The 18,725-nt window shown below is 41.5% G+C and overlaps 1 protein-coding gene and 1 long non-coding RNA gene across 5 annotated transcripts in view; one reads left to right on the forward strand and one right to left on the reverse strand.

Moving 5' to 3' along the window:
• The window catches only part of gnb1l (guanine nucleotide binding protein (G protein), beta polypeptide 1-like), a 25,590-nt gene continuing 6,865 nt past the window's right edge, over positions 1-18,725 (forward strand). Inside the window, exons 1-5 of the mRNA XM_004567266.3 lie at positions 1-94; positions 6,017-6,188; positions 6,356-6,481; positions 6,667-6,829; positions 10,437-10,529. Of these exons, the coding sequence (XP_004567323.2) occupies positions 6,079-6,188; positions 6,356-6,481; positions 6,667-6,829; positions 10,437-10,529 (492 nt within the window). The 5' untranslated portion in view covers positions 1-94; positions 6,017-6,078. The remainder of the gene's footprint in view (positions 95-6,016; positions 6,189-6,355; positions 6,482-6,666; positions 6,830-10,436; positions 10,530-18,725) is intronic.
• Positions 9,815-18,725, reverse strand: part of LOC105941280 (uncharacterized) — a 20,116-nt gene continuing 11,205 nt past the window's right edge. For 2 of the 4 annotated variants that reach the window (XR_013101082.1, XR_013101079.1), the window contains 4 exons: positions 17,246-17,401; positions 17,031-17,149; positions 11,093-11,131; positions 9,815-9,978 (listed from right to left, as the gene is read on the reverse strand). This is a non-coding gene — a long non-coding RNA (uncharacterized LOC105941280). Of the gene's footprint in view, positions 9,979-11,092; positions 11,132-15,914; positions 15,978-17,030; positions 17,150-17,245; positions 17,402-18,725 lie in introns of all 4 variants that reach the window. The other 2 variants (XR_013101080.1, XR_013101081.1) reach the window with 2 other exon arrangements.

The raw sequence follows: 18,725 nt of genomic DNA on the forward strand, positions 1-18,725 counted from the left end.
CATATTCTGTAAATAGAGGTCCTTCAGATGCGGCGCATGCTTTGTATCGCCTCTCCCACAGCTGCAGTGAAAACACCGGTGTCTCGCTCAAATGGTATTTTAACAATATTCATTAAAGCGTCTACTTCTTTTCATAAACTGTGTACTCACTATACCCAGCAATAACTCCTGACATCTAAAAATGTTTATTAGGGCTATTTTCGAGCCACGTTGCTAACGTTAGCCTGTTTCTTACTAATATCGCGCGAGAGAAACCAAAGCACCTCCAAACATTTTTTTTAAAGTCAGTATTTTAGATTTTAACAAAGGCTTGTGTAACATATCTCCTTCAGTAGATAACGAATAACGGAAATCCCGGATGTGAAGTCCAGCATCTGCGTGGAGGGCAGCTTCTTATCTGCCCTCTGAGCTGTATTAACATGAGAGCTATATTTCTGTTGTGGATCCACTCTTGTGGATAAAATACACGGTGTACCATTCCTGTAGGTCAGAAGGGTACTTAAAAGTACTATTTTTTTGAGCGACGTTTGTAGTGATAGCTACAGCTTATGTTCCTCGTGACATGTGTTGGAATTAGTTGTGAGGGAGGTTTATATAAATATTTATACATTTTTTTATTTATTGAAGAATGGAGTGTGAGAAATAAGTCAAGGAGAAATTACATTTTTAAAATCAATTCTTTTTAATGAGCATATGTGTCTATTACATATCATCTATGAAATTCTTTTTTGGTATTTACAGGTTATAAAGTTAGTTATTGTATTAGAAAAGCAATGAATATGGAGCCTATACAGCCTTTGAGGAATGCACAGGTGCTGGACAGGTGTTGTAAATGGTGTTTTGTTACTCGGTCACATTTAAGAGTCCGTTCTGGTTGAACTCCAGGAGCCGTTCACCACCTACAACTAGTTATCCCGTTGTCAAACTTTTCACCATTGATTTGTGCATTCAGTCACTCATCGCTGCCCCTGAAGATGACTGACAGCTGAAGGAGTGGGGGATGTGCAGTCTGACAAAGTGTAACAACTTGCTGTTTCCTGTGTTCCCCAACCCTCAATGCATGATGTCTTTTTTGAATTAGAGCACAATAAGAATGCACTTGTTTTCCTATATTTGCTGCGTTGACAGCATAATCCCCATATATCCGAAGGTGATCACACTCAAAATGTGCGTTGATGTATGATGACCCTCGAGCTGTCGACCCTCTTGTGTGCCTTTTTCCTCTAGTGCCCAGGCAAATGACCTGATGGAGGAAATGGGTGATAATGCAAACAGATAAGGCTCTTGGTACCTGTTGACCACAGTCAGAACCTCCTAAATCAGGACCCTCTGACATGGTGCTCCATCAGTGCCTGCATCAGTGACTCCCACAAGGCATTGAGCCCTTATCTGCAGTGGCCCCTGCTTAGCATTCACGCCATTCACGCGAACAATGCTGCCTCTTCCCGCTCATTGGATCTGTGACTGACAGTGGGTGTTGGTGCACTTGTGTCTGACTTCAGCCACTATCTGACGCTGGGCTGTTTATCCAGTCCAGATTACCCCCACCAAGACACAATAAAGGGTGTGTGTCTTCCTTGCCACTTCCCATTCTGTTTTTCTAGCTGCATGTTTATAATGGAGCTCGCTCTCTATTTGGCACATTGGTTTCCTCCTCAGGAGGACCTGTATTAGTTGGAAAGGGGGAGGGCTGAGGCAAGAAGGGCTGACTAATGGTTGTAGAATCAGCTCACCACCCACTGATCAACAAGCGAGGTGGAAATGCCATCATGACCAGAAAAAGCAGGGAAGCAGCAGATAAGAGCATTGCCTTTGATAAACAGCTAATAGTGAAGTATGACTAATAGCTGAGGTATGATGTAGTGGCCTTAGAAGAATCTGGAAGCTTTTTCTTGACCTTTGTTGGCTAAGAAAAGGAATATTACTGGTTTGATAGGTCATAAAGTAGGTTTTTCATTGAGGGCACATCTAGACTGGAGCTTTTGAGCTATGTGTAATCTGCTTTGGGTTTTCATCATGCAGCTCAGATCTCATATTTGATGAGGCTCATATCACGGAACGGGATCTTGGGATTCCATGGCTCCATAATGGCTCTTGTGAAGCTGGGGCATTATAAAAGGTCCCATCATCAACCCCTGTGATCAGTATATCCTTCCCTGCCTGCTCTTTATATTTATGAATGGCACAATCCCATAAGTTCAGGAGCTCGGGAGGGTAGCGTCCGATCACGTGATACAGCACCAAGCGAGGAATGTGCAGGACTCTCCCCTCCAACTCTGCTGGAAAAACAAAAAATAGAAAAACTTTGATGCCCCATATCATAACGACTGTCCTGTGTGTCCCCTCCCTCTTCGTATGTGCAGTGATGCTGAGGAGGGTAACGGGTGGTGGCGCAGTCAAAGGGGGGCACAGATAGTCGCTGTGTTTGATCTGAAGGTCGCCAGCCCCTTGCTGGTGTTGAGAGATTCTTGGCGGACGAGGCTGGCTCTCATTTAATAACATGAAGGGGAAGCGGACCTTTCTCTCATAATTAGGCCTAATTACCCTGTAGGTGTGGACAGACGGCCCAAGAAGAGACAAACTGCCTTTATCCGTGGACTTTGAGTCAGATTACCCAGAGCTGTCTTATCTGTTACAGGGCCAGCAGGAGCCTCAGTCCTCTCTTGCCTCTTCCCGCTGGCTCCTAAAACCAGCTCAGGCGTATTAATCAGTCTCCCTGATTTAGTATTCTTGTGCACGATACACAGGTTTAATTAGGTGTAGCTATTCTTTTTTTCATTGTGAACATGCTTAATAAAACAATGGCCACACAGAGAGTCTTCCTGTCTTTTATAGTTCACCTTATGAAGGTTTCTTATGTTTATTAAAAAAAGCAACCCAGTAAATTTTGAGTTCTTTGACCTGATCCTGCTGCCAGCTTTACTGCAGCTCGACCACTACAGCGGATGTGCATTCACAAGTGAAAATTACTGGCTTGAAAAATGCCAGGGCAGATCCCCCCCTTTGCTTTGCTTCCTTCTTGAAAATACATTTTGGTGACTTCGAGTCACCATGTTGTTTGTTTACAGTGTCTTTCTCTCCCTTCCTGAGCTGCCTGCATGTTTGTGTTTGGGTTTGTAGCTGACTCGCTTGCAGCCGCAACAGCAGGCCCATTGTTGGGCCAGTTCAGCGACTGGAAATGCTGACGCCTGGAAAACCTCACTGAGGAAGTAGTGGCTGGGGGAAAATGGCCATTATACTCATCCTTTGGATGTGCGTTTATTTTTGCAGTTCTCGAGCCCCTGCAAAGCGCGTGTCCGCCGCTGACTCCGGCTGTTGTCTTTTAGGTGACGGCGAGCTGCAGCCGCCAGTGGAAAGTTCTGCGAGTCGAAACAGCAAGCCAATGAAAACAGCCAGTTTCAGGTCTCAGTGTGACTCGCAGCTCAACACTGGAAGAGGACAATAAGGGAGGCATAACCCACCTGTTACCAGGGTTAGCCCCCCCCCCTGTCACACACTCACACAGGCCCAGGACTAAGGAATGTAGTCTTACCCACCCATTCACAGGAGGAGCAGCTTCACTGATAGACCCATAAAAATACTGCTGCCATCTTCTTCATACCATACAAAACAAGTTTGTACAGTTGTTGCTTTAAGGCGTTTCTGTTGGTTCAGTTCCGAGAAAAGTGTGACATTAATGGTCAGTATCTTAAACATTTCCAAATTTCAGTCTCAATCTTGTCGTTGGAGATTCCACAAATGTCTTGCACTTATTGGTTGCTGTGCTTTCAGTTCTGTACAGCTCCAGATCCAGCTGAGTTTCAGTCTGGATACTGTGCCAGTCCGCCAGGCTTTGAGACCTCTCCTGTTCTTTTCTCAAGGCCTTTGTGTGATGTTGTAGCATGACCAAGCAGTCTGTCGGCCTTTGTTAGGTACCTTTCAGGCAGTTGAGTTTTGTCATAATAATGCATCAGTAACATTTGTTCCACACTGCTGTCAGACACACAGAGGGTTTGCAAGTTATTGTGAAAAGTTAGGACACCTGCAGGAATTATGCTCAGAAAGTTTTGAGCACTTAATTCACATAAAGTTCTTTTTAATGAATGAAAATTTCCTACTTTTTCTGAAATGTATTAATTTATTAGACCAACTTAATTACAGGGTAAAAAAGCTGATGCTTTTTTTTTTTTTTTTCAATTTGTGCTTTATATATTAATCAATAGTACAGCTGGTGAAATAACCGTCATTGTTAGAACATGGGACTACACTGTTATGTGCTTAATTAGGGAGGTTGATCGGGGGTCTCTGTCGCTCCGCTTCACAGATTCACATGGACAATTTAACCACTAACCTCCTGAAATGAGCTGCTCCTGAATGCCTCGGGCTCCAGTTTCAGTGTCTGCTGATTGCAGAGAGCAAGGGTTATGATAAGTAAAAGTAGGGGAGGGGAGTGAGTCGGGGCAGGAGAATAAGGCTTCCAGTTTTAGGTACCTGTGGGGATGCTTTGGAAAACAATGCCATTAATCAGTTGGTGTAGCAGCCAAGCATTATAGAGAACTTATGTTACTTTTTTGTAGATTTTGGTAGACTCCATTCTTTCATTGTGTATCCTCAGATTTACTCTATGAAACTGAAATCAGGGCTCTGTCAGGGCCTGTGACTCTTACTATTATATATCTTGGTTCATATTTGGAGTAAATGTGTTCTTGCAGAACATTGTGTTCTTCCCTATACTAACTGCTATCAATATACTGGACACAAGTGGGACATATCAGCTGATAGGTGGATAGATAATGTCAGTGGCTGATTTTTACCTGTTATGTCATATCGCTTTTACACTGGCTGAAAAAGGTAATTCTGTGTCACCTCATCCAAAGCTTCTCATTTGATCATCTCAGATTTGCCAAGGGGAAAGATACACTTCTCTGAACCCAGTTCAAAGGTGATGATGAAAAGCAGTTAATTTTTTAATGATGATCTTTTTGTTTTACTTAAAAAATGGAGGAACGAATCACAACAAATACTGAATAAATTAAGGCAGAGAAATGTGGGAATAGCTAAGCAAGTTTGGGCCTGGTTAGTACTTGGATGGGAATGCCTGTAAGCTTACAGGGGTGGCTGTAGTGCTGATTGCTCTCCGATGCATCCATTGGAGATAGAAAGCACTTAGGTAGAAAAAGCATAGAAAAAAGCGCTTATATGAATGTGTGTGAATGGGTAGAAAAAGCACTTTTATAAGAACTACCAATTACCATTTACATATACGTGGGCCACATGCCTGTGCAAAACATAAATACTAATAATAGCCCAGTTGGTGCATCCGTATGTTTTGTGTTGGCAAGTGTCTTTTCATGTAGTTTGACACCATGATTTTAAACATAGATAGCATTTTATTAGCTGTGATATCAGCCATTCACATGTGATTGTTCAGTGTTGAAGCATCATTTCCTTGCAGCATGCCTGTGGTCAGGTTGGTTTCCTCAGCTACCCAGTCTACAAACAGCTTAAAAGCCCGAGCTGTTACCTCTGCCTCTGGGACAACGGCTGTAGATCAAGAGGAATGAGAAGCTCAGCTCTCTGTGTTTACAGTAATTCAGCTGTCAGAAGTGGTGATATATGACATATTGAGTAAGAGAGGTGTTTTCACGCAGACTAGAAGGAGGAAGACCGAAAGAGAGCCACAGGGTCTGTAGCTACTAACAATGGAGAAAATACAGACAGTGTATAAAACATCTGTCTGCTGTGTGGAAGAGAAAGGGTGAAGCACCTCAAGGAGGCCCGTGCTCAGTGTTTGTGCATAAAAGGTTTTTGCTTATTTGACATATTAGGTGTGCACTTCATTTCTATTTTGTTCATCTAAAATGTGTCCAATTATCCTGTTTTGCATAAAATACGTTTATCAGACGTTGTGCAGTCTCTGAGAGGTATTTGTGGAGCAATCCAGTGTGGACTGTAAGCATTTTATTGCCATCAGCCTCAGAATACACTACTGTCACGTGTTACATTCAGATTTCATGTTCATGTTTTTCTTTTACAGTGACCGCAGCGGCGCTAGTTTTCAGCCTTCTTTCTGCCACGTTTTGATTGCTTGACCAAAGGATGTCTCGTCCTTCTCCATCCCCCATTTACACCCTGAGGGGGGCGGGCGGACCCCTTGACACACTTCACTTTAGCTGCCAAGGAGAGGGCACTCCCCTCCTGTTCTCTGGGTGAGCCACGATTTGCTCCTTCATATTTTTGAATGTTAGTTTCTTTGAACAAGAGTAAATCTTACCATTTTTGTAGCTACTGTAAAGCAGAACCAGTTTAGTGTAAGGTTCTATGTACGTGATGATCATTAAAGATCCTTTACAAAGCAGCATCCTTGTTTTTGCAGGTCAGGAAAGGGTGCCATACATATCTGGAACCTGAACAGCAGGAGGGCAGAGAAGATCATAGAAGCTCACTCTGGTAACTCTGTCATCTGGGTCAGCACACTGCAGTCAGCAGATGCACTCATCAGGTAAACCTCTCTCAGCTGTCTGGTTCTTACCTTTATTTTCTTAGCAAGGATTTGTGAATAAGAAATGTTGTTAGTATGTCAGTTGTGGTTTAATTCTATGCAAACTGTTTGATTTTAAAAAGTATATAATAGTGAATAACTGCAGATTTTCAGCTCTGGTTTCGCTCTTCCTGTTGGTGGCGCAGTCAGGGCCGGGACATGCAGGTCTGCTGGTGGGACGTGAGTGAAGGTCGCAGTGAGCTGGTGGAGTCTGTGCGGACTGGCAGTGTTGGATACTGTCAGTGCTCCCTTGTAGAGATGAGCCCTGCAAATTACCTTCTGGCCTACGCTGGGGAGCAGACGGAGGAGGTTAGACATCAGCAGTGTCAACATTCAATTGTCTTTACAATCCATGTTCATCCCCCGCCTCTTTATCAGCACATGCTGGCATATGCTAAATCTCTGAACCTAAAGGGAATCTGTTTCCAGTTCAATATTTTTATTCCTGGTCTCCACAAGAGTTACTTTTCATGATCCATAGATCCAGATGATACTTGTCCTATACTAAGCCTTGGAATTCCTTCAGTCCATTCTTAGTCTAAAATGAGACATTTTAGCTCCTTTGCTTCTTTTTACTTCTTACTGTCCGAGCCTTGTGAATAAAAAGTTTGAACAACAGGTGTGAACTTGAGAGAACTATATTAAGAACATCCGCTTTCACTGATGTCTTACCATATAATATGATACAGAACCAAGAGTAGACAAAACTGTCTGAAGCCTGAGCTGTTGGCTCACAGGGATTAGCTGTACTTATGCTGAACTCATTATTTGAAACTTCAGCTATGTTTAATATGAGCATCTGCTATTGTAACTGTATAGACATGAGGGAAAACAAGGGAAAGCTTAAAGGTTCCTATTATAGATATAATGTAATTAAGTTAAAAATGGAATCTTTTTCTTGAGGTAGAGGAGTTTCTATTAGTGAGTGTGACAACTTTTTATTATAATATCTAGAAATGTTTGCCACACATTTTCACAGGAATGCAAGTCTGATTACACTACATTGAGTGTTATATAAGTATTATACTAACTATTACTTGTTACTTTTCTTAAAAGTAATGGAGTATGTTGATTAATTACTTGCCAGAGAAAGTAATGCATTAAATTATTCGTTGCATTATTTTCTTGTTACTCCGTAAAATGACCTGAAGTGCACCATCACATAATGGCCAGTCCCACACAATAACACAACTCCCTGTCCTAACAAGGAAACACATTCAGTCTTTCTTTTAGTTTTTATGTATGAACACAAAGCAAAGATGAAAGCCAGCCCAAAGAGACCTCAAAGCGATCACAACAGTGATTCTACTTCAGAAACATGAACAGGTAGATCACCTGCTGAAGTTCAGGCTCTGGCTGCCAGGCTGGGGTCAGCAAATGCTCAGCTTTAATTTGTGGCTCTTTCTGCCTTTGACTCAATTTGCAGACAAACACAAGTCAGCTGATTGTGGCACAAGTGCTCAGGAAGAAAGAAGCATGTTTGGTTGTTACATAGAACTGAAGACCGATTGCAATGAAAATAACAACATAATTGTATCTGTAATGTAATTACTGAAGTCAGTTGTTTAATGCTTACTGAAAAATGCAAAGTGTTACTTCTGACACTGCAGATTCGACTGCATCCGTCCGCATTCAATTAAATTCCCATTTGATGAGTAACTTGATGCTCCGTTTCATTTTCAACTGACATGGAAGGATTTCGTTAGCATATAAATAGCTCGGCTTTTTGGGTGAGCAGCTTAATTGGTTTAAACCGTCTGAGTTGAGTGTAAAAACACATCCTGTATAAACCTGACCAGACTTGCTGTTGCTGTTTAACTCAATGGAATTCACACATATTTGTGGGTTTTGATACCGTAAGTGTGCTCTCGGAAAATTGTGTTCCTCAAAGTTGTTTTTGTTGCAAGTTCTGTCATCTTTCCACCGATGTTTTGCATTTGATGTGATCCATAAGCGTATTGAATCCATTCAGGTAGTGTCAACATGACACATGAGCATGCCCTCTGCAGCCAGAAACTGTCAAACTGTGATCTGAATGGCATCATTAGCAAACCTTGATTTTATGCATCAGTGTGCACTTTTGAAGGTCAGGATCTTAGTACTGACCACCAGCTAAATGTTGGTTAATTGTGGTTGTGGTTAGTAACATTCTTTTACCTGAATGCTTTTGTCTAAAACACATGGCTTTGAGAATTCCTAAGAAAGCAAAGCGCAGTTTTAACTGTGCTTTACAGTAAGTAATGAGCATGTTCCTGCTTAAAAGTCAAAGTAGCTGTTTACATTTTTGTCTTTGAATGGTGGCTTAAAGAGAAAAGAATCCCAGCCCAGTCCTGATGGTGGAATGAAATCACAGTTTTGTCTGTCTTGAGGTTAATTTTCTACACCCACACGCCTGTTTGGTTTTGTGTGGAGCCAGTGTCTGAGTGGTGAGGCAGGATGGGGCAGCCAGCTATTCAGCCATCTTTTATTGCCTCCAGATTCATGTTACGTGCTCTTCTGTGGCAGAGCTACACTTGAAAGGGAAGGAGTGGTCACCTGATCCAGTCAAACGTGCCTCTGCTAACCTCGGTCCAGTGGGCCAGGCATCAGGGCGCCTGTGACTCCCAGCACCTCAATAATGCCATTGTCCCAACAGACACAGACAGAGACACACCTACAGACCCATAAACGGCAGACCAAAACAGGCCACACTCCATTTTGGGCTCTCCACCCCATTCCACAGACATAACTGACCAAGTCAGATCCCTATCATGCATCTGCAAGTAAAAACACACCCATTAATGAATTACCTTAAGGAACAATACTGAGGCACTTGCCACAGAGCATTCACAGTGGCATGATTCAGCGCCTCGGGCAAAATACGGGGCGATATTTAGATATGTAACCGAGACAGGCAGCAGTTTCCATCTGAAGCTATTTCACGTGGTTTTATTGTTTACTGCTCACAGTGAGATTCCTGCCAGCAGCTTTGCTGCCACGGGAGAAACATTAATTAATAGCGTGGGTGTTTTATTTATGGGCAGTGTGATGCCACACAAGAACAGTGATCACCTGAGGCACAGAGAAGTCCTTAAAGGCCCTCTTTGTCAGGCACGCAGAGGTAAACATGCAGGACAGATGTGGCTTAGCGCTAAAATACAGATCGCTTCCTTTAAGGGCTGTTTAATCTGAGGCCTAATGAGAATGAATATGAGCAGTGTATATCATCCGCGTGGAGAAAGTCGAAGGAATGAGCTTTGGTCAGGATGTGTGGGTACACACACTCGCACGTGCACGCACACACATCATCATTAGTCTGTGTATTTTTTATCAGAATCAGTGCCAATGTGTGCAGGAAAACACCACTCAGGTCGCAGGGTGAGCCTTTAGCAGGATTTATTATAGACAGTGAGGCGGCTGCTCTGCGCTGATGGATGACACTGTACTGCTGGTTGGAGGGACTTGGATCCGTGGAGGTCCTGAAAAAGCAAGTATGGATTTGGGTTGCAGGTTTGTTACTTGAATGCAGAAGACAGACAAATTCCAACTTGGCAATTAGAACTTGTGTGTATATATAATTTTGTGCCAGTAATGAAAACAGATTAATGAAAACACATACGCTGCCATTTTTCGCTTTTGGGGTGAGAGATAGCAGTCCTGTTTGGCAGGAACACGACCTTGATTGGGATGAAAGCATTTTTACGCTGATAGATTGCCATGAAATTTTGTACAGAAATCCATTGTTCTCTTGGGATGTGTGCTACTGATTCTGGTGACCCCCGGCCTTTTTATCTTGACCCCCTTAAATATCTCAATAGCTGCAAGATGGCGAGACACCACATTTTGTGCAGGAAAAAAAATCCATCATTATCCTTTTCTTTGCAATGTAATGGTACCCTTTCAGTTTTAACCTGTAATTGTCACGTGTTCTCCACAGATCAAGATTATCGAGCTGCCCAGTAAGACTGCAGTCTGCACCCTTGTGCCAGAAGAAAAGCTGGGGATGGTCATGTGTCTACAACTGTGGCAGGTAAGCATCAGTTTAAAGTGTTTTCTTCAAAGATATTGTTGAGTTGTTTTAATTAATGTTTTAATTAATTGTCTGTTACTCTATTTTTCTGCATCATTACCAGCACACACTGAGAAATGCACAGATACACTCAGAAAGGGCCCTATGCCGCTCATTTACAGCCCCCCATCTTTTTTGACATTTGTGTGAGTCATAGGTCAAAATTATTCTGATTTATCTTTGGAGCTATTTTATTTCTATTTCCTCCCTTCAGGACAACTTTCTTCTGATTGGTTGCCCCTCATATAAATATATACATTTCAACTAAAATATGGTGGAGCTTCTGTGCTCACATGCAGAGATGTGTTTCTTAGATATCGTCTAGTACAAAACTGTCTAAAATGTCTTTTAGAACATTTTGCACAGGTCTAATTAGGAGCCACCAGTGAAACATAACAGAAAATAAGGAAATTCACAATATGATCAGTCACACTATCCAAAAAAAGAAAATCACACTGACAGCCAGAGAACGATGTACCTTTTGTTTCATGACTGTTAATAAAAGCTCACACATCCGTACATACCTGCTTCATTCTGATTGGACAGCGGCCCACGACAAGTCGCTAAAGTAAACAAAAAACACACACGTGAGATGCGGCTCGTGATTTACAGCTCGACAACTCGTCCTGCATCATTTTTTCCAAGCGTTTCTTCTCAGCTGGCAGCGAGTCCCAACACTGTAATTAGAGTGTTTGGAAAGGCCGGGGGTTCACAGCCATATATCAGCCTGCAGCTGTACATCCAATCTGATCTGGGCAAAAGAAGTTACAGCTTTCTGTTTTGTGATTGCCGTTGAAAGTTTTATTTTCCAGCCATTAACGCAACCCTGTAATTATTTTTATGGTTAATTATTAACTCTCCGGGTTTTGGGGCTGCAGGGAGGGACTGAATGGGGGGTTTTGATGCAAGGCTGTGGATGGTTTGCATAAATTTAATGAGCTGTGCAGTTTACAGGCAACAGAAATCAAAACACAGCTTATCATCTTGAACCCCAGAGTGAGGCAAGCTGCTGGCCTGTGCACACTTAGCCCAGCATCCCTGTAATACTAATTAGAGTTAATAAGTCAAAAGCAAAGCCTATAAAAGTGACATTGTTTGTGATGTTGTAGAGAAAAGAGTCTCGGTGCCTGCTGACACCATGTTTGTGTTTTTTCTTGTTTGCCTTTGATTTCACTGTTGCACCCACCTTTCATCATCTGATTTATGAACCAAAGCTGGCTGAGCGTTGAGTGCCAGAAAACATAATGATCAATTATATCATTATAAATTATATAATATCTTTGTAATACAGCACAGGCAGCTGTCTGACTTCAAAGCCGAAGGGCCCAGGTGATTGTAAATCATTTCAGGCCGATTCCTTTCAAAGCATGTTCATCTGTTACACTGACTGAGTGACTCAAGAGTTTCCGAGCGCAAGAAAAGACTGAAAACCCGGCCCTGTCTGTGTGCATCTGTGAATGCATACAACCCCTTCTTTCACTCACTATCAAACACACAATGGCAGGTCTTTCCTCAGTCACGAGAAGAAAAAAATACAAACGTTATCTTGCCTTTCGCATTAAATGCTCAAATGCTGCCTACTGCCTCCTTAACCTGACACAGCAGGAAGCAACGGCTGAAACAGCTACAGTTAGGTCCTTATATATTTGGACGCTGACATTTTTTTTTTTTTTACCTGTTTACTGAGGGTACCCACGTTCAAATTGGGTGAAGGGTTTAGGAGTTTCAGCTCCTTAATATCTGCCATCTTCTTTTAAAGGGACCAAAAGTAATTGGACAGACATTGTCTCAAAGGCTATTTCACAGGCAGGTGTGGGTAATTCCTTCCTTATATCATTATCAATTAAGCAGATAAAAGGTCTGGAGTTGATTTGAGGTATGGTGCTTGCATTTGGAAGACTTTGTTGTGAACAGACAACATGCGGTCAAAGGAGCTCTCTATGCAAATAAAACAAGCCAACCTTAAGCTGCGAAAACAGAAAAAAAAACATCTGAGAAATTGCTACAATATTAGGAGCGGGAAAATCTACAATTTGGTACAGAAAGAAAGAAAGCACTGGTGAACTCAGCAGCACAAAACGACCTGGACGTCCATGGAAGACATGTGTGGTGGATGATCGCAGAATAAATTCCATGGTGATGAGAGATCCCTTCACAACAGCCAAACAAGTGAACAAGACTCCCCAGGAAGCAAGTCACTCATAAGCCTCAAGAGTAGAAAGGCTAGATTGGAACAAAAAAGCCAGCAGAGTTCTGGAAAAATCTTCTCTGGACAGATGAAACCAAGATTATCCTCTACCAGAGTGATGGCAAGACAAAAGTATGGAGAAGGCGTGGAACAGCTCATGATCCAAAGTGTACCACATCAACTGTAAAACACGGCGGAGGCAGCGTGATGGCTTGGACACTAATGTTTGTTGATGATGTGACACAGGACAGAAGCAGCCGAATGAATTCTGAGGCGTTTAGAGACATACTGTCTGCTCAGATCCAGCTACATGCAGTCAAATTGATTGTCAGTGTTTCATAATACAGATGGAAAATGACCCAAAACATACAACCAAAGCAACCCAGGAGTTTATTGAAGCAAAGTAGTGGAATATTCTTGAATTTTCTTTAGTTTTGTTGAAGACCCAGCATCTGGTGATGTGGATGGGTTCAAGACTTCAGGCTGTCATTGCCATCCAAGCTTTTTCAACCAAGTATTAGAAATAAGATTTTTACTGTCAGTTATTGAATTTGTCCAATTACTTCTGATCCTCTGAAAATAAGGGCTCGTGTTTAAAAAAAAAAATCTGTTAGTTCCTCACATTTTTATGCAAACTTTATATTTAACCCGCTGAATTAAAGCTGAACTTTAACTGCATTTGAGTTGTTTAATTTAATATTCATTGTGGTAACATACAGAACCAAACAAGTAAAGAAAAAGTCATCTCTGTCCAAATATATATGGACCCAACTGTATCCCCATCTCTCCACCCTGCCTCTCCCTATCACACACACTCCAGGAAGAAGCCACTGCCAATTATCTCTTCTCTCTGTCTTCGCACTCGCCACCCCTCCCTCTTTTCTTCCCACTGCTGAGACGAGAAGCGATTATCCTCCTATATTTTTAAGGCAGACTCACCAACAGATTTATTGTCAGCCTTTAAGACCTCTCTGCAGGAGTTTATGGAAACGATTAAGTCTTAAGCAGCACTTTCTTCCAAATTTAGCCACAATTCACTCCATTAAAATCCCACCTAGCCCTTAGTGGGCTATGACATAAAGGTGACAGAGCTTATTATCAGGGTTTTCTGCATCTGATCGGCTAGGAAGCCATGAACGATGGCGAGTGGAGGAGGAGGAAAGCGCCTCCACATGTGGGTTTGACTTGTGTGCCGATGTCAGGCTTGGCCAGGGGGACAGTAGTGATATATGATGTGCAAGGCTTTTAATGTGAACAGAGGCTGGCGGGGGGAAAGGAAATGTTCCTATACAGATATCCATCACTCTCAGCTCATCACCTTGCAGCCTCGTGGCCATGACATCATGGTGAGACCGGGACGAAAAGCGAAGGAGGCGATTGGTTCCTTATGTTGAAGCAGTGTCTGCCCGAGGCCTGTGGTGGCCACATCAGCAAACAAACTGGTCTGAGGGTTGTTCGTGATTTAGGCCGGAATCACAACACAAGGAAACGACACCGAAAATTTATTAGCTTCATGATGCCATTTTTCTCCAGTTATCTTGTTATGTTTTTACTTTGTGAAAGCAACAGTGCACAGCTGAATAGAGAGTAGATTGTTAGTGTAAATGACTCCTTTACATTGTCCTTGGAAAAAAATACAGAAAAACCTATACGCCTATAAAACTATATAATATAGGTTAATATAAAAATTCTCATGTATGATGGCTGTGGTCCTGGGATCATAGCGGATTCTCCAGTCTGCACCCCAAATTGTTCGTGATGCATCGTTGGTGGGTGAGTGTGTGGGTAGAAAATGTTTAAGACATGGGTGAAAGTGGCCTGTAGTGTAAATAGCACTTTGAGTGATCGGTAAGAGTTGAAAGGTGCTATCCAAGTACCACTGACCATTTACATACCTTATAATAAACAAGGACAAACAGTACAGAACATCACCAATAAATGGCACATATTAGTTGCTGTCAGTAAAGTCTGTGATGTTTATGGCCCTGCTTTGTGACAATCTGCCCCTGTAGATTACCACTATTTACTTTAACTTTTCTGAAAAAATGAACATGACTAATTTTAATATTGAACACAAACGCTAAATGGCAGTTACAGTGGAAGTTGCATTCTTCTGTTTGTCTTAACCAGTTGTATCAAATTTAAGGCCCGGGGTCAGCACCGGGCCAGCAAAGACCCGAACCCGGCCCACTGGAGATGTTTAGAAAATACGACGGAGGGCATAAAGGTTTCAACTTTTTTACTGTATATTCATAAATTTGACAGCTATTCCTGTTGATAAGGATTCCCCACACAGCCATTTATATTACAACAAAGTAGTTAGGTAAACAATTTAATGACAGTTTTTCACCATGTACAATAGAAATTTTGTTTAAAATTTTTTTTTCATCAAAAACTTTGTTTTATAAATATGAGACAGTCTGGGCAGTGACCTGAGATGTCCTGATAAAGTTGCACTTCTTTATCTTATATTAAAATATATCAGGGATTAAATGTGCAGTTAAATGTTTTTACACTGAAAGTGAGTTTCACTCATCTCGCCCACATCAAAGTGAGCTGCACATGCTTTATGTTTCTAAAAGTAGTTTGACATCCCTGGTGTAAACTGAGGCATTGCACAAAAATAATAAGTACAAATGTTTTTTTTTGATTTTATGATGTGCAAATCATCAAAAAAAAATATTTGTGACCAGAAATCGAACTGAAGTGCTTCAGGGCTGCAACTGCACTTTTTTCCTGAGAAAGAGGAACTTTCTCAGAACTGTGATTTAATCTGCTCACATTTGTGAATAAAGCTCTTAGTTAGAAAATGTAATGACCTCTATAACAGTCGTTAAACTTTTCTGTAAAGATGTCTGGATATGTATTCTGGAGGAAAATAGAAAAAACTTAAAAAGAGGAAAAGAGGGTTATAGGAGAATTTTCACTCTGTTTGACATGGTAAAATTGAGAAGCGGAAACATTCTGTCTGATTGTGAAATTTAAGGTTTTGCAGCTTTCTTTAAAAACAATCATTTCAAAATTGATGGTTACCTAAAGCAAGCAATTTGGTGATGAGTTTTAGAAAACTGTGTAAATATTTTTATTGCCTTACATAATATGTTATATGTATAACATAAGTATTATGTATGTTGATTATGTTGACCAATATCATGTACCTGTGCACGTCATATTTGTAGTTTCTGATGCTTCAGCGGCAGGTGGATTTTAAACATTAAACACTGTTTCAGCAGACAAGAGAAGGAAGGAAACGAATAAATGAATATTAATAAAATATAATATACTTAATATATTCAGTACAAAAGCGCTCAGAGTGTTAATTGTCAAACAGGACACAGCTACACCACCTTACAGCATGTATATCTCACTAGAAGTCTTAATACAACTCCAAGACTAAAACAGTTGGGATGCAACTGGTTTTGCAAATCTCATAAACCAATATTTTATTCACAATAGAATCAATATGTAAAAAAACTGCATTAACAAATTGTGGAACAATTTTGGAACGATGTTCATCAAAGAATTTGAATACCTGAATGCAAAGTCTTTACCAGTGCATAATATCATTCAAAGGACCAAGATGAAAATATGTACTAGATTCCAGCGGGTCCTTGGGCTGCGCTGCATTGCAAGCAGGCACATTCTGTCATAGGAGTCACTGCATGAGCTCATAAACACCGTTTGCTGTTCCGTCTACACATGCAGGATAACACCCTATCATGCACATCATGAACATGATCCAGAAATTGGTCCAAAGCCCTTTTAAAATGGACTGAGGGAAAGTGGAACCGAATGAAAATTTGCAAATTCTCTTTTGGAAAACATGGAGGCCGTGTCCTTTGGACTAAGGAAAGGAGAGACCATCTGACTAGTTATCAGTGCTCAGTTCAAAAGCCTGCATCTGGAAAGGCACCATCAAAGCTAGATGGATGACCTTTTCAAAGAGGGCCTTGAAGGAGGAGCAAGACAACCTTAAACTGTCTATGCTTCTGCTTTTTAAAGATGTGTTGCTGCCATCAAATGAGTCAGTATTTTTATTAAGATGGAATTTTTTCTTGGTTTAAACGTTTGGTATTTCTGCTCTGTCCTTTTGTGAATAACATATGAGACAATGAGATTTGCAAATCATGACATTCTCCTTTATTTACATTTTACACAGCATTGGGGTTGTGATATGTTTACAGTAGAAATGGCACAATGATGTCTTGGCATATTTGCCAAAAGAATGAAAATCGGCCTATAGGGCACCTCTATAGCTCACCTCTATAGCTCACCTGGTAGAGTAGGTAATCTGTATGCTGAAAGGGTGCAGAGGCCATGGTCTAATTCTGCCCAGATCATTTTCTGTGTCCCATTCCTACTTGCTCTTTCTACTCAGCGAGTGTCCTGTGCACTAAAACAAACGGAAAAAAAAAAAAAATAAATCAGTCTCTAATTACGTGCTAATACGCTACATAAATACAGCTATGAAAACATGGCTGAAAGTCACATGACATTGCCATCCTGGAGACGACACAGAGAAGTCTCCTCCGTTGGTCCTGCATCTCCAGCCAGCTTCCATCCATCTTTCCAGCTGCTCTTTGGTGATGAATCTTCTCCCTGAGCCCCAGCCCCACTCCAGCAGAGAGCCCTCTTGTAGAAAGGCCTGTGGAGGATATAATGAATTACATGTCTACCCAGGGTTCCCCGACCTCTGACCCATGACATCATCAATCAGCAAAGTCCTACACTTAAGTGAAACGGTGGGCCCCTAGCCTGGAACGCTTAGCCTGGTCCCTGCCGGCAAGCAGGGGCCACTGATTTTCACGTGTTTTTATTTGTTTTCATAATCCCTTAGTGTTCGTCCTCGCTGATGTGTTTGGAAGGAATACACGACTCTGTCTATAATTTGTTTAAAGCTGCAAGAAGAGAAATATAGGGCGTTAAGTGAGAAGAGGACTTGGACATGAGTAGGGAAAAAATGGCAGACACGGCCTCCTTGCACATATGGAAAAAATTTCTTACCCTCCTACCTTCCGCATGGCACTGTGCTATTTCTGGAGGCCTGGCGGTATTTTAAAGTAAAGGCATGAGTTAGGATATACGTACATATCTGTTTCTTCAGGCCACATTAGGGCGTTTTAACGAACGTATTTACGGTAGAACGGACTACAGTGTTTTGTATTTTTATGGAAAAAATTTGATTTTCAGGAAGCGGGATGATGGGAAAATCTCACCAGGTGTCCCTCCCTCGTCCTTCACATCTCGCCTCCAGCAGTGCCTATATAAGGCAGCTACTTTTCACCAGCCCACCTTTATGTGCTTGTCCACAGACATAATTTACAAGCTCAGCTACACCTCCACACAGCCTCTGAGCCGGCTTGATTATACTGCTGTAGAGGAAGCGAGCACTCAGAGGTTATCTGTGGACTCACAACAGTGGGAAGGCACAGCTTTATTATTCTTTTCAAATGTTACACTGCTGACTTTGCCCCATTAATATGCATGCAACTCTATTTTATGGTCACCATAGATTGCTCTATATATTTAACAGAAGATTCTTTTTTATTTTGTCTGATGCCTGTTTGCACACTTGGTTTCATTTCATTTCATGTGATTTGAAAGATTTACTCTGATGGATTCGCCAGTTGTAAACATTCAAGCTGGATCTGGAACGTCCGGAAATGAAATGGATGTGAAGCCAGATTATATGTGTCGGGTTTGTACGAAAGTTCGATTTATTTATTCTTTTTAGATCGCGAGTATGCAGTTTGAGAGTATTTTTTGCAGAGGAGTTATATTGGTAGCAAAAATGATCAAAATAGAATAAAATAATAAAACATGAACACATTAAAGTGGAGAAAAACCAGAACATTGCATAATGAGGAGATAGTCAGGAAGACATGAACACAAAATCTCAGCTACATGTCGAGAAAAGCAGCATTTTTTCAGCGTTTTGCTTTATTTCACTACCTTATGTAGTATTCTAT

Source organism: Maylandia zebra, linkage group LG12 (genome assembly GCF_041146795.1).
Source record: "Maylandia zebra isolate NMK-2024a linkage group LG12, Mzebra_GT3a, whole genome shotgun sequence".
In the NCBI taxonomy this organism is placed as follows: domain Eukaryota; kingdom Metazoa; phylum Chordata; class Actinopteri; order Cichliformes; family Cichlidae; genus Maylandia; species Maylandia zebra.